Source organism: Sus scrofa, chromosome 3 (assembly GCF_000003025.6).
Source record: "Sus scrofa isolate TJ Tabasco breed Duroc chromosome 3, Sscrofa11.1, whole genome shotgun sequence".
NCBI classification, from domain to species: Eukaryota; Metazoa; Chordata; class Mammalia; order Artiodactyla; family Suidae; genus Sus; species Sus scrofa.
In genome coordinates this window covers 56,542,131-56,557,045 of record NC_010445.4, presented here as the reverse complement: position 1 = coordinate 56,557,045, position 14,915 = coordinate 56,542,131, and the positions used below count along the sequence as shown (strand labels likewise).

General features: G+C 45.7%; 1 protein-coding gene across 2 annotated transcripts in view; it reads left to right on the top strand.

Annotated features, from left to right (window-relative positions):
- LOC102167341 overlaps nucleotides 1-10,258 on the top strand; it is a 53,109-nt gene extending 42,851 nt beyond the window's left edge. For both annotated transcript variants that reach the window (XM_021087257.1, XM_021087259.1), the window contains exons 5-7: nucleotides 6,165-6,278; nucleotides 7,996-8,146; nucleotides 9,834-10,258. In XM_021087257.1, the coding sequence (XP_020942916.1) occupies nucleotides 6,165-6,278; nucleotides 7,996-8,146; nucleotides 9,834-9,966 (398 nt within the window). In that variant the 3' untranslated portion in view covers nucleotides 9,967-10,258. The remainder of the gene's footprint in view (nucleotides 1-6,164; nucleotides 6,279-7,995; nucleotides 8,147-9,833) is intronic.

Below are 14,915 nucleotides of genomic sequence, written 5' to 3'. Positions count from 1 at the left end.
AGTGGGTTAAGGATCTGGTGTTACCGTGAGCTGTGGGGTAGGTTGCAGACGTGGCTCAGATCCCGCGTTGCTGTGGCTGTGGTATAGGCTGGCAGCAATGGCTCCGATTGGACCCCTAGCCTGGGAACTTTCATATGCTGTGGGTGCAGCGCCCCCCCCCCAACAAAATCTAGGTCTTTTCATGTTGCTGCAAATGGCAATACTTCATTCTTTTTTTCCTCACAAATTTTAGAATTATTCATTCTAGTTCTGTGAAAAAAGCTGTTGGTATTTTGATAGGTATTTCGTTGATTCTGTAGACTGTATGGTATATATTTCTATTTGTTTATATTGTCTTCAGTTTCTTTCATCAGATTCCTACAGTTGTCCAAGTACAAGTGTTTTACCTCCTTGTTTAGATTTATTTCTAGGTATTTTATTCTTTTTGAAGCATGTATAGATGGGATTCTTTTCTTTTCTTTTCTTTTTCTTTTTTTGTCTTTTTGCCATTTCTTGGGCCGCTCCTGTGGCATATGGAGGTTCCCAGGCTAGGGGTCTAATTGGAGCTGTAGCTTCAGGCCTACACCAGAGCCACAGCAACGTGGGATCCGAGCCGCTTCTGCAACCTACACCACAGCTCACAGCAATGCCAGATCCTTAATCCACTGAGTAAGGCCAGGGATCGAACCCGCAACCTCATGGTTCCTAGTCAGATTCGTTAACCACTGAGCCATGACGGGAACTCCATAAATGGGATTATTTTCTTAATTCACTTTCTGATAGTCCTTTGTTAGTGTACAAAATGCAAGAGCTTTATGTATATATTAATTTTGTATTCTGAAACTTTATTGAATTCATTTATTAGTTCTAATAATTTTGGGGTGATGTCTTTAGGATATTCTATATATAGTATCATGTCACCTGCACATAGTGGTAGTTTTACTTCTTTCTTTCCAATTTGAATTCCTTTTATTTCTTTTTCTTGTCTGATTTCTCTGGCTAGGACTCCAATACTATGTTGAATAAAAGTGGACAGAGTTGGCATCCTTGTCTTGTTCCTGATCTTAGAGGAAATTCTTTCAGCTTTTCAAGATTGATATTGGTGTTAGCTGTGGGTTCGTCATATATGCCCTTTATTATGTTGATGTATGTTCCCTCTATGCCCACTTTGTTGAGAGTTCTTATCATAAATAAGTTTTGAATTTTGTCAGAAGCAACTTTAGCATCTATTGAGATTATCATATGGTTTTTGTTCTTCAATTCGTTAATGTGCTGTATCATGTTAATTGATTTATACATATAGTGAACCATCCTTGCACCTCTGGAATAAATCCCACTTGATCATGGTGTATTATCTGTTTAATATATTGTTGAATTTGTTGTGAGCAACACAGGAAGTCCAATATATTGTTGAATTTAGTTTGCTAATATTTTGTTGAGGATTTTTATGTTTATATTCATCAATGATGCTGGCCTATAATTTTCCTTTTTTGTGGTATCTTTGTCTGTGTTTGGTATCAGGATGATGCTGATCTCATAGATGAGTTTGAAAGCATTCCTTTACAGTTTTTTGGGATAATTTGAAAAGGATAGGATTAGCTCTTTTTTTATTAAAAAAATTTTTTTTGGCCCTTTTTTTTTGGAGCAAGGCTCACCCTTGGCATATGGAAGTTCCCAGGCTAAGGGTTGAATCAGAGCTACAGTTACTGGCCTATGCCACAGCCACAGCAATGCTGGATCTGGATCTGAGCTGCGTCTGTGACCTACACCTCAGCTCGTGGCAATGCCAGATTCTTTCACACACTGAGTGAGACCAGGGATCCAATCTGCATCCTCATGCATACTAGTTGGGTTCATTTCTGCTGAGCCACAATGGGAACTCCCTGGATTAGCTCTTTACTTTTTTTTTCAATTGTTATTTCCCCAATACAGTTTTTTTTCCTACTGTAGAGCATGGTGACCCATTTACACATACATGTATACATTCTTTTTTCTCACATCATCATGCTCCATCATAAGTGACTAGACATAGTTCCCAGTGCTACACAGCAGGATCTCATTGCTTGGATTAGCTCTTTAAATGTTTGTCAGATTCATCTGTGAAGCTCTCTGGTCCTGAACTTTTGCTTGTTGGAGGCTTTTTTTTTTTTTAAATTACTAATAACTGGTTTGTTCAGGTTTTCTATTTCTTCCTGATTCAGTCTTGGGAAATTGTAAGTTTCTCAGAATTTATCCATTTCTTTTAGGCTGTCCATTTTTTGGGGGGCATATAATTGTTTGTGGTGATCTCTTATGATACTTTGCATTTCTGTGGTGTTGGTTGTAACTTCTAATTCATTTATGATTTAATTTATTTGAGCTCTTTTTCTCTTGATGAGTCTACTGTAGAGCATGGTGACCCATTTACATATACATGTATACATTCTTTTTTTCTCACATTATCATCCTCTGTCATAAGTGACCAGACATAGTTCCCAGTGCTACACAGCAGGATCTCATTGCTAATCCATTCCAAAGGCAGTGGTCTGCATCTATTAACCCCAAGCTCCCAATCCACCCCACCCCCTCCCCCTCTCCCTTGGCAACCACAAATCTATTCTGCAAGTCATTTTCGTGGAATACCTTTTAGCATCCTCTTACTTTCAGTCTCTGTGTGTCAGATCTTTAGATCTGATGTGAGTCTCTTCTAGGCCAGCATAAATATGGTCTTGTGTTTTTTAATCCATTTAGCCACTTGATGTCTTTTTATTAGAACATCCATTTACAGTTAAAATAACTAGCTATGGTTATGTACTTATTGTCACTTTGTTGTTTTCTGGTTGTGTTTGTAGTTCTTTTCTTCTTCTGTGCTTTTCTCTGGTGATTTGATGACTATCTTTACTATTATGTTTAGATTTCTTTATCTTTTTTGTGTGTGTCTATTATCGATTTCTGGTTTATAGTTACCATGAGGTTCAAATACAACTATATACATATATATTTTAAGTTGATGATCTGTTAAGTTTGAATGCATTCTAACAATTCTGCATTTTTATTCCTGCACCCCACCCTATTTAGTGTTTTCTGACCATATTTTACCTCTTTTGTTTTGTTTCCCTTAACTACTCATTGCAGATATAGATGATTTTACTACTTTTGTTTTTTAACCTTCCTACTAGCTTTATAAGTGATTGGTCCACTCCCTTACTGTATGCTTTCTTTTATCAATGAGTTTCTCCTTTTGTAACATTCATGTTTTCAGTTATGGTCTTTATTTTCCTGCTTAGAGACATCCCTTTAAAACTTCTTGTAAAGCTGGCTCAGTGGTTCTGAACTCTTTTAGCTTTTGCTTGCCTGTAGAACTCATTATCTCTTTCTCAAATCTGAATGATAACCTCATAGGTAGAATTTTCATGGTTGTAGTTTTTTTTTTTTTTCCTTTCACCACTTTGAACATACCATGCCACTCCCTTCTGGCTTGCAAAATTTCTGCTGAAAGATCAGCCAACAGCCATGTGGGAGTTCTCTTAAATGTAACAAGTTGCTTTTCCCTTGCTGCTTTTAGGATTCTCTCTTTATCTTTAATTTTTGCCATTGTAATCATATCTTAGTGTGAACTTCTTTGGGTTCATCTTATTGGGACTCTATTTTCTGGACCTAGATGTCTGTTTCCTTTCCCAGGTTAGGGAAGTTTCAGCTATTATTTCTTCAAATCAGTTCTCTGTCCCTTTCTCTCATACTTCTCCTTTAGGGATCTCAACAATGTGAAAGTTATTATTCTTAATGTTGTCTCAGAGGTTTTTTAAACTATCCTCATTTTTTTTTTTTTTTTTTTGGCATTTCTTGGGCCGCTCCCGTGGCATATGGAGCTTCCCAGGCTAGCGGTCGAGTCAGAGCTGTAGCCACCGGCCTACACCACAACCACAGCAATGCGGGATCCAAGCCACGTCTGCAACCTGCACCACAGCTCACAGCAATGCCGGATCGTTAACCCTCTGAGCAAGGGCAGGGATCGAACCCGCAACCTCATTGTTCCTAGTCGGATTTGTTAACCACTGAGCACGATAGGAACTCCAAACTATCCTCATTTTTAAAAATTCTTTTTTTTTTTTTTTTAATGTTCAGCTTGGGTGATTTCTATTCCTTTGTGTTCAGGTGTGTGGATCTGTATCATCTAATTTACTGTTGATTCCTTGTAGTGTATGTTTTAATTTCAGGTATTGTATTCCTCAGCTCTGTTTGGGTTTTCTTTATATTTCCTAACTCTTTGTTAAACGTCTGTGTTCCTCTGTTCTTCTCCCGAGTTCAGTGAGCATCTTTATGATCATTACCTTGAATACTTTATAGGTAGATTGCCTATATACATCACTTAATTCTTCTTTTGGGGTTTTGTCTTATTCCTTTATTTGAAACATATCTGTGTCCTGGTTTTGCCTAATTCTCTGTGTTTATTTGCCTAATTCTCTGTGTTTATAAGTATTAAGAAGGTCAGTTATGTTTCCCAATCTAAGAGAAATGCTTTTATGTAGAAGATGTCCTAGGGGGGCCCAGCAGCACACTTCCCTCTGGTCATCTGAACTCTATCCTCTGGGGTGCCTCTTATGTGGGCTTGGAGGGCTCTTTCGTTGTGGTAGGGCTGGCCACTCTGGGCACACTGGTAGGCAAGATTGACCCCTAATTTGGTTGGCTTCCAGGCCCAGCCTTGTGCCTGTTAGTGGAAGGGACTGGGTCCTGGTGTGGCTGGCTGAACAGCCCAGGGGGTCCTGGGGCTTGTGCTGGCCCATTGGTGGGCAGGCAAGCACCTAGCATTCGTAGGCCGGAAGAGGACCCCAAAACAGTCCATGTCAACACTGGTGTCCTTGTGGTAGAACAAAATCCTCAAAAGGCTGCTGCCAGTGTCTTTGTTCACAGGGGGAGTCCCGGCTGCTGCCTTCTTCTCTGGGAACCCCCAAGATCAGCAAGTGGGTTTGGCCAGGGTCCATTTAAATTATTGCCTCTGTGTTGGAAATTAGAGTGTGTGAGATTTTGCATATGTCCTTTAAGAGCAGAGGCTGTTTCCTACAGCCTTTCAGCTCTTCTGTATGTAAATAGAAGGACCACTGGGCTGGGGAGCCCGATGTGGGGCGTGGACCCCTTACTCCTTGGGAACCTTTGCAGTTTGTTATTATCTTCCTGTTTGTGGGTCACCTTGCCTGGGTTGTGGATCCTGACTATACCCTGGCTCACTGTTGTTCCTTCTTAGCAGCTTTAGTTGTGGAAAATCTTCTCTACTAGCCTTTAGGTTGTTCTCATAAACAGTAAATAGTTGTAACTTTTAGTGTACCTCTGGGAGGAAGTGAGCTCAGGGTCTTCCTACTCAGCCATCTTGGCCACACACCTCAAGAAACATTTTTTATAGTACTTTGTGGTTTATAAATTGTTTTCATGAACATTAGGCTATCTGTGAGGTAGGTCTTATTACCCCTATTTTATACTCGTGGAGAATGGGGGTCAGGAAGGCTCAGCAACTGTTGAAAGTTTCTTGATAAGTCCTGTAAGTGTGGTCCCTGAACCAGCATTGGCGTTACTCAGGGTCTGTGAGAAATGCACATTTTCAGATGCCCTCCCACCCCCAACCTACTGAAAAAGAAACTCTGAGGTGGAGCCCAGTGATCTGTGTTTGTTTGTGTGTTTTTTTTTTTTTTTTTTCTTTTTAAGGCCACACCTGTTGCTTATGGAAGTTCCTGGGCTAGGGGTCAAATTGGAGCCACAGCTGCTGGCCTATATGGAGCCACAGCTGCTGGCCTATGTCACAGCCACAGCAATGCTGGATCCAAGCCGCATCTTCGACCTATGACACGGCTTGCACCAATGCCAGATTCTTAACCTACCAAGGAAAGCCAGGGGTCAAACCACATCCTTGTGGACACTATGTTGTATTCTTAACCTGTTGAGCCACAATGGAAACTTTGTGTTTTATTTAATAAGACCTCCTGGTGATTCTGATACACACTGCAGTTTGAGACCCATGGCCTCAGCCTACCCAGGCATTTGTTAGATTAAAAAAATAAACAGAAAGAAAACACCGATGTACATTTAGACCCTTCTCCAAAATCCTCACTCCTCACTTTGACTCTGGAGGTATTTACTGTCCTCATGAAAACAGAACTAATCACAGGCTGATGGTTGTTTTTTGATGAACACGTTTTGTCTTCTGCCTTTTGTAGGTCACATTGCAGAGGAGAAGAGGGAGAAAGAATCTTCTCTATTCAACAGGGATGTAAGTGATGAGCCGTTAACTACCACAGATAAAGGAGCACTCCAAGAAGCAAGCAGTCCAAGTAATAATCTATAGAGCCTGAGCTAAATAAGAACCTAAATATGGGTGACTTCAGAATGCATCTGTTTGCCTTTAATGGTATTTTAACAGACTAAATGTCAGCCCACCTTCAATTTATTCACAAAAGCATACAATGTGCAATTAAAATTGTGAATTAAACTAACTCCAGGAATTTGGCCCTCTGGATCCCATTTCCCTGATTTCTTTTTCGTTTTTTGGCCCCATTGCAAGTGGAGTGACAGAAGCTCTGTGTCCCGTGTCAGGTGGGGGTCTCCTTCCTTTGAGATCTAGCTAAGATTGCCTTGTGCTCTCAAGCCCACATACAGTGGCATTCCAGATCCACCCTCATGATTTCTGCAAGTCCCTAGAGGCTGGAAGGAGCTTGGGATCATCTTGGCATCATGATGTCCTGTACACTGGAGGCAGATTATGTATATGGCAGAATTTCCTGAAGCTGGGAGTGGGGGAGGAGGGGGGGGGCAAACATAAAAGATTGTATCAGTACCCTGTGAAAAGCTTAAGACTGAAAACTCAATTCAATTCTCTCTCTTTTTTTTTTTTTTTTTTTGTTTTTTTGCTATTTCTTGGGCCGCTCCCACAGCATATGGAGGTTCCCAGGCTAGGGGTCCAATTGGAGCTGTAGCCACTGGCCTACGCCAGAGCCACAGCAACGCGGGATCCGAGCTGCGTCTGCAACCTACACCACAGCTCACAGCAACGCCGGATCGTTAACCCACTGAGCAAGGGCAGGGACCGAACCCGCAACCTCATGGTTCCTAGTCGGATTCGTTAACCACTGCGCCACGACGGGAACTCCTCTTTCTTTTTTTTTTAAATTAAGTATAGTTGATTTACAATGTTGTGTTGGTTTCTGGTGTACAGCATAATGATTCATATATACATAAATATAATTCAGAATATATATTTATCCTGAATTCAGATATATTTTCTGGTATACAGAAAAGCGATTCATATATATATACATATATATATGTATTAAAATACATATATATATGTTTTCGGAATACATATATATGTGATTCAGAATACATATATATATATGATTCAAAATATATTTGTGTATGTATATGTATATATATATATATCTGTGCTATACAGCAGGACTTTGTTGTATAATAGCTTGTATCTGCTAATTACAAACTCCTGTTTTATTTCTGTCCTCTCTGTTCCCCTTTGGTAACGATAAATTTATTTTCTGTGTCTGTAAGTCTATTTCTACTTTATAAATAAGTTAATTTCTATCATTTCTTAAGATTCCACATATAAGTGCTGTCATAGGCTATTTGTCTTTCTTTGACCTACTTCCCTTCCTATGATCATCTCTAGGTCTATCCACGTTGCTGAAGATGGCATTCCTTCATTGTTTTATGCCTGTTGACTCCACTTTTTCTGAAAAACCTTTGCAGCAGGACTTTTAACCTCCTGTAGCGGCCCCACCTCCTCCCTCCATCTTCTGTCTCCTCTGTTTCTCTCCTCACCTCCTACACCCTGGTTGCTTTCCTGCTGGCCAGCTCATACCCTCGGTACCTCACCTCCACAACCAAATATGTTGTGATTGTCTTTTCCTAACAGAGCCAGTGTCTTTCCCAAGAGCTCTTCTGGAGCCAACAGCTAAGATGCCAAGGTTTTTACTTGGGCAGAACTAACCAGTTGTCCCTACAGCCTCTGCATACTCAGCCGTGTGTCTTGTCATTTAGGTGTTCCGAATAGGACTATGCCATGTGCACAGCTTCTGCAGTTCCTTCAGAGGAACATCATTAGTGCTTCTGCCGCGGTGGCGGGAATCCTCGTGGCCACAGTGTTGCTGCTGCTGGTGTTGATCACATACATCCGGAGGAAACAGCTATTGTGAGTGGCTCTTAGCGCCCACCTTCCTTCCAAGAACTCACAGGTGTTTTACCACCATTTCCCTGAGCTGCTCACCCTGGATTTAGGAGGGGGACAGGGACCTCTAAGCCCAGTTGTGTGTATTTCGTAGAAGTGAGATGACCCAGGCTTCTGGTTTTTAGACACTGCCTTGAGGTTTCGATGCACAGCTGGGTTTGGGGTTTCCTGGCTTGGACAGTCCTTGCCTCTGGAAGTCTTCCCAGATGGGGCCACACTTCTTCCCCTGCCTAGGGCTACTGAAAGAGGAGGTGGCATGGCCTCTGGCTGAAAGATTGGAAAATAGCAATGTGGATGTCGAAGAGAAAGGAAAAGTGCAGCCACAAGGTTGTGGGGAGGATGAGGCTCTGGGGGAGGCAAGATGAGGGCTGATGTTCTGTTTGTTCACACTGCTGTAGCCACCCTGGTTGTTGTGTACTGAAAGATGCCTCTACTGGTTGGTCTTACCCTCCCAGAGCCTTCCCAGACTTCCTAGTGTTCCCCATGATCCTGCAAATGAAGGGTTAATGCCTGGCTCAGCAGTGGCCCTCCAGGGCTCTGCTCCAGCAGTGGCCAGCTTGACTGTCAGTGTCTGTCTGTCCCAGTTGTTACATATTTCACTTGTCCCCCTGATGAGAGAGCTCAAGCATAGTGATTCTAACCAGGAGCAGGCACTGGAAAGTGAAGAGTTTAGAAGATCCTGTATTTGCAGTAATTGCACCTTGAAATTATGTGCCTTGACTTACATCCCTTGGGATACACATTCCTGGTCACAGGGCAAAGCAGCCCCCAAGGCCTTTCAGGTCCTCCCCAGCACTGTGCTGGGTAGTAAGCTCATCCACAGAGAAAGGGTGCTGTGGCATGTGATGAGGGGTGAAGTGTCCATGCCCCATCCTGCCCACCCTTGACTCTGCAGTATTTAAATTTCCCCAAAAGAAGTTCCTTTTGTGGCTCAGTGGGTTAAGAACCCAGCATAATCTCCATGAGGATGCAGGTTTGATCCCTGGACTCCCTCAGTGGGTTAAGGACCTGGTGTTGCTGTGGCTGTGGTGTAGGCCAGCAGCTGCAGCATCAATTGAACCCCTAGCCTGGGAACTTCCATATGCCTCAGGTGCAGCTGTAGAAAGAATAAAAATGAATAAAAATAGATAAATTTCCCCAGAAGAGTGTCATTGCTTTCCACAAAATGTCCTGTAAAATGCCAAGTCTCCTAGGACTGGTCACTCCCTCAAGCCAGCCACCACCACCACACAACCAGCTTTCTCCTCTGAGATAGAAACGGGTCCCCTGAAGTCCAAGGGGAGCCCCAAATATGGCAGAAGTTCAAGAGACAAAATCAAAGAGCTCCTAAGCTTGACCCACTTCCCAGTTCTGACTGGGGCTTATCCATCAGACTCACCATTTCCTTTCTGTGTTTCTCGGAGGTACCAAAAAAAGTGGTGAGGATGTGGTTCCATCCCACAGAAATGGATCAAAGCTGGGGGAGCCTGTGCTGGTGATGAGGAAGGGCGGGGGACTTTCCCAGAGGCTCCGTGATGCCAGAGGCAGAATGAATTTCACACACCAATTTGCTGATGGGAAGGGCACGGAATCCTCCCCTCTCACAAACATCAGTCTCTCAGGGAGTAGATGGTAGGAATGTGTAGTGCAGTTTATGTGTGTTTTGTTTCAGATATCCTCCAGAAAACATGACCTATAATATTTTTATAATGAATGGAAAGACTTGGTGGCAAAAGTCTCAAGAAAAGAAGACCAGAAAACACACGGGGAAACAGAAACAGCTGAAGTTAAATTCCAGTGTCTAAACCAGGTGGGCGGCCAGCCAACTGGCACTTAAAGCTGTGAGGTGAGACGATCTCCATCCTGACACCGTGGAGAGGCCATTGGCTTCCTGGCTGCATGTGAGGTGCACCCTCCAAAACGTTTACCTCTTCCTCTCAATTTTGAATGGACCAAGAAAACAATGTTTGCTCACACAATGCTCGAAGTGGGCAATGGCACTGATGACGGTGCAGGAGACTGAGCACATTTCCCCAGAGAGGAACCTGCCAGACCATGGATTTATTTATTTAGTAAAACATTGATTTGTTTTTTTTCAGCCCTTCGTTGAATAGATAATAATTGAACACCTAATATTTAGACGGTATCAAAATACATGAGGCAACCAAAGATATCTGAACCAGATGGCCCTCGCAGGACATGGCAGGCCTGCTGAAGCTCTTCCGTAGTTGGTTTATGCCTCTTTTATGTCCGCATTGCTAAAGGGACCAGGAGTCTGAGGCTGAGGGTCCTCACAGAGGGGAAAGGAAGGAGAGCGGGATCTCACGTGGGTGTTGCAGGAGCAGGTGTGTGGCCATTGTAGCTCAGGCAGTTCTTCCCCAGCCAAGGTCCGGAGAGAAGGATGCTGATCCCCTGTCCTGGGAGGGAGGTCCTGAGACTGGAGTGTGGCCATAGTGACCCCTCAGGTCTTTGTGCTCCAGGTCCAATCCACGTGTTCCTGCCATGACCTGAGAGGAATACAGCCCTCTTGCGGGCTGTGCAGACGCCCGGCCACAAACATGCTTGTGGGGGTCCCAGCCACTCCAGGAAGGGTGAGGACAGGAGCAAGCTCTGAGGTCAGAGGTTCAAGGAAGGAGTGTGGCCTAAGCAAAGGGTCCTGATCGGGGGTGGGGGGGATTTGGCCCAAGACACCGAGGGGGGCGTGGCCTGAGGGTCCAACTGAGGGCTTGGCCTGAAGGGCTGGGGTACGTTAACTGGGGAGGGAAAGGGGCTCAAGGGAGGGAGTAACCTCAGGAGGCCTGAGGGCATACAGCGGTGCACAGCAGACAAAGGGCAGATGGGAGTGGATGTCAGTGTGGGTGTGGCCCAAGGACTGGAGACCTGGCCGGGATTAAGGGCGTGGCTGGTGTTCACCGCTCCTGGAGGGAGAATATCCTCTGGTGTAGGGATGTTGTTGGTTGCTCTTGCTCTTGTAGGGAACATCAACAGTTGAGAGGAATAGACCTCTTACAGCCTGAAGTGCCTGCCTAGGCTTATCCTCCCTCTGGCTGGAGAGGACTCAGGGCTCTAGGAATACTGAGAAATAGATTTTTGCTCCTAAGAATTGAAGCTGAGTTGCTCTCTTGGACCACAGGGAGAAAAGTTGTCTGAGAATAAAGCCAACAGGTAATGGAGGCAGCAACCCTGAGGCCATAATTTGAGCCTTGAGCAAATTGTTCCTGAAGCCCATACCTAGGCCTTTGATCCATCCGTGCTATAATGGTTAAACTCTATTATGTGTCCACTGCCACACCTTTTGCTGGGGATGCAGCCAGGAACAAGACCATACCCACCTCATAGAGGTCCAGCCCTGCGCCAGGGCCTTTGTACTTGCTGCTTCCTCTCCCTGGAATGCTCTACCCCCAATATCTCTGTGCACCTCCTTCAAGTCTTAACTCACAGTTATCCCCTCTGGGGCTTGCCCTGACCCCTCTTTTCAAAAATCACATGCCTACATACCTCTTCTTCCCTTCCCTGATTTATTTTCCTCCTTAGCCCATGGGGCCCCTGATATACTCTATAGAATGCTTATTTTGCTATGTCTCTATTCTCCCACACTAGCACGCCATCTCCATGAGGGAAGGGCCTTTCATCTGCATTGTTCACAGCATCTCCATAGTGCCTAGCACAGAAGTGTCAATAGAGTAGGTACTCAGTGTTGAATAAGTAGGAAGCCCCCAAAGGGGATGTTTGGATGTTTGGGAAGGAAGCATCCATTTGATAACCCTCAGAGAAGGGCACAGCATATGGCTGCTGTAGCAAATCAGCTCTCCTCTGACTCCAGGATGGATTAATTTGGGGGAGGGTGTATCACTTAGAATTCTGAGTTGCACCTGGAAGGATGCTGTACTCAAGAGCTACCCTTGGAGGATAGAAGGAGATCCCATTCCTGCCCTGGGACAGGCAGTCACTAGTACATATGGAAATGGGAAATCAGGAGATGATGGTGTGGATGGTGATGATGATGATGGCAGCAAAGGAGCATCTGCTTTAATGCTCATGAGGCACCTTGATCATCCCCATTTCCTAAATGAGGAAACTCAGGCACAGAGATGTCAAGGAACTTGTTCAAGGTCCCTTAGCTCTAAATAGAAGAACCAGACAAGAACTACAAGGAGATAAAAGGCACACTGATCCCCCAGAGGAAAGGCAGGTGCTGCATGGCCGAAGACACTCAGGTGGGAGGGAATTCAGGAGGGGTCCTGGGGGTGTCATTGCTCACAGGTGGGAGCCTTCTCTGGCAGCCTAGAGCCTCCACCCCGGCTGGATGTTTCCCCAGCAGTGGTCTGGTGCTTAAAAAACATACTTAAAAAAATTTTTTTTATTAAAGTATAATTGATTTACAGTGTTGTGTAGCCTGGCATCCTTTTAACTGTGGAACCAAATCTGGCTGGCTCAGGGGCAGGTGACACTAGCATGAGGTCCCACCCCACCCAGTCTGAGGATGGGGAAGCCTTCCTGGAGGAAGCTGCATTTAATCAGAGACCTGGTGGAGGAGGAGTCAAGAGTCGGGTGGTTGAAGAGGTGGGGGAAGAGAGTTCAGGCTGGGACACAGCTGGGTAAGGACCCGCGGGTGTGAACGTGAGTGATCGACTTCTTCCGAGGCTCTTTGCACATCTAGAGTGAATATTTACCTAAACCCACGCTAGCAAATACACCGCAACTTTCCAGGCCACATTTCCATCTGTTTGCGCTTTCCTCTGTGCATTCAAAAGGCTCATCCACCCCTCTCCACTGTGGCAGAACACATAGCCTTATCTGCAGGCCAATCTCAGAACTGTCTGTCTGAGCACCAGCTGGCCTGGGCCTCTTAGGGCGGAGTCTGTGGGACGGAAGGGGGTTAGAGGGTTGTGGAGCCTGTGCATGGCAGAGGCCTGGAGCCCCTTTCTCAGGCCTGAAGACCCCAGAGCCTGGAAGCCTCAAGTGCTGCTGCCTCACAGGTGTCCTGCAGGCAGCCTGCACACCTTCCAGCTCTGTGGGAGGCTGGCCCCACAGGGCACTACTTTGCAACCAAGCTTTCCTCTGTGTCCACCATCACCAGGGCAATGGGGCCAGACTTCACTGCTTTCATTGCTGGCCACTTGGAGGTGGTTTGGTTTTGTTCTCTTGCTTTTAATAGTTGCCATTCTTTCTTTCTTTCTTTTTTTTTTTTTTTTAATATTATGGCTGCACCTGTGGCATATGGGCGTTCCAGGGCCAGGGATTGAATCCAAGCCACAGCTGCGACCTACGCCACTGTGATTCTTAACCCACTGCACCATAGCAGGAGCTCCTGGAGTCGGTTATTGAACCTCTGTGGGTTTCACTTACCTTATCTGGAAAATGGATTCAATGGGTTAAATTGCAAACTGCTTACAAGTTTGTGTGACCCATAGTAAGTGCTACGGTTATTATGGTAGATTATGTGGTTCTGAGGCTGTGATTTCTCCCCTCTTCAGTCTGCCAGGGCGTTCTTCTCTCATTTCCCAGGAAAGGAGTACCCAGTGTGGAAACAAAGACTTTTTCTGTACCCTGAATCTCACAATATCTGTGGGGAAAAGGAAGGCTTCTAACAAAAACAATTTTGGGGAAAATCTCTGCAGGAGAAAAGTATCCCAGCCTGGAGCTTAGAAAAAAGATTTCTTGGAGTTCCCATTGCTTAGCAGGTTGAGAACCTGATATAGTGTCTGTGAGGATGCGGGTTTGATCCCTGGCCTCACTTAGTGGGTTAAGGATCTGGCATTGCCGAGCACTGCAGGTTAGGTTGAGGATGAGGCTGGGATCTGGCGTTGCCGTGGGCTGTGGTGTAGGTCGCAGATGCAGCTCAGATCCTGTGTTGCTGTGGCTGTGGTGTACACTGGCAGCTGCAGCTCTGATTCGACCCCTAGCCTGGGAACTTCCATATGCCACAGCTGCAGCCCTAAAAAGGAAAGAAAAAAGATTCCCTGAGTAGGGAGAGGGGGCTTTAGGGAAGGGAGAGTAGTAGAGAGTGGGGAGAGGGTACCAGAAAAGGAGACGGGGGTAAAGTGCGGAGGAAACGTCAGGCTGGTTGGGGAGCTGGGCTTCCCTCAGGGTGGAGGCACCAGAGAAGAAAGCTTCTTGGGATCTTAACAGTGGGCCTAGGACAGCCCCTCGCGGGTCCCTGAGGCCCCATGGGTGGCCAGCCACTGAAGAGGACCCCGCATGTCCAAGGGGGCCAGGAAGTATGGTGAGAGGGTGTCCGAAGCACTGGGGTGGGATGGGGGGAGATGGAGCAGAATGAATGTGGGGACAGGCCTCAGCCCTGCAAGCCGCCAGCTCTGCAGGCTGCTGGGGGAGCATGAGGTGTGGTCACATGGTCAGAGGGTGAGTGAGTATGAGGAGGGATAAAGGATGAGGAAGAGGCAGTGAGCAGCCAGGGGCGGTGTGTGGGCCCAGCAGTGGTTGGTGGGCATTGGGGCCCACGCTATCTCCATGTCTTGATGACAAAACCAATCCTTCTCTGAATCCAGCCCTGATACCCCCTGGGCTGCACTGGGCCCCTCTGTGTACACTGTGTCCAGGCCTCCGCCATCCCAGCCCTGGTCTTCCTGGTGACTCAGCTGTCCCCTCGTCTGGCCTGTGTCCCATTCGAGAGCAGGGACAGGGCTGGCATTGTTGGCCTGATGTCTGGCACACAGGAGGTGCTTCGAACCTTTGCGGTGTAGACCAACTTGGGAGATTACTTCTCCCTCCAATTTTAATCTGCTGGTGGAAT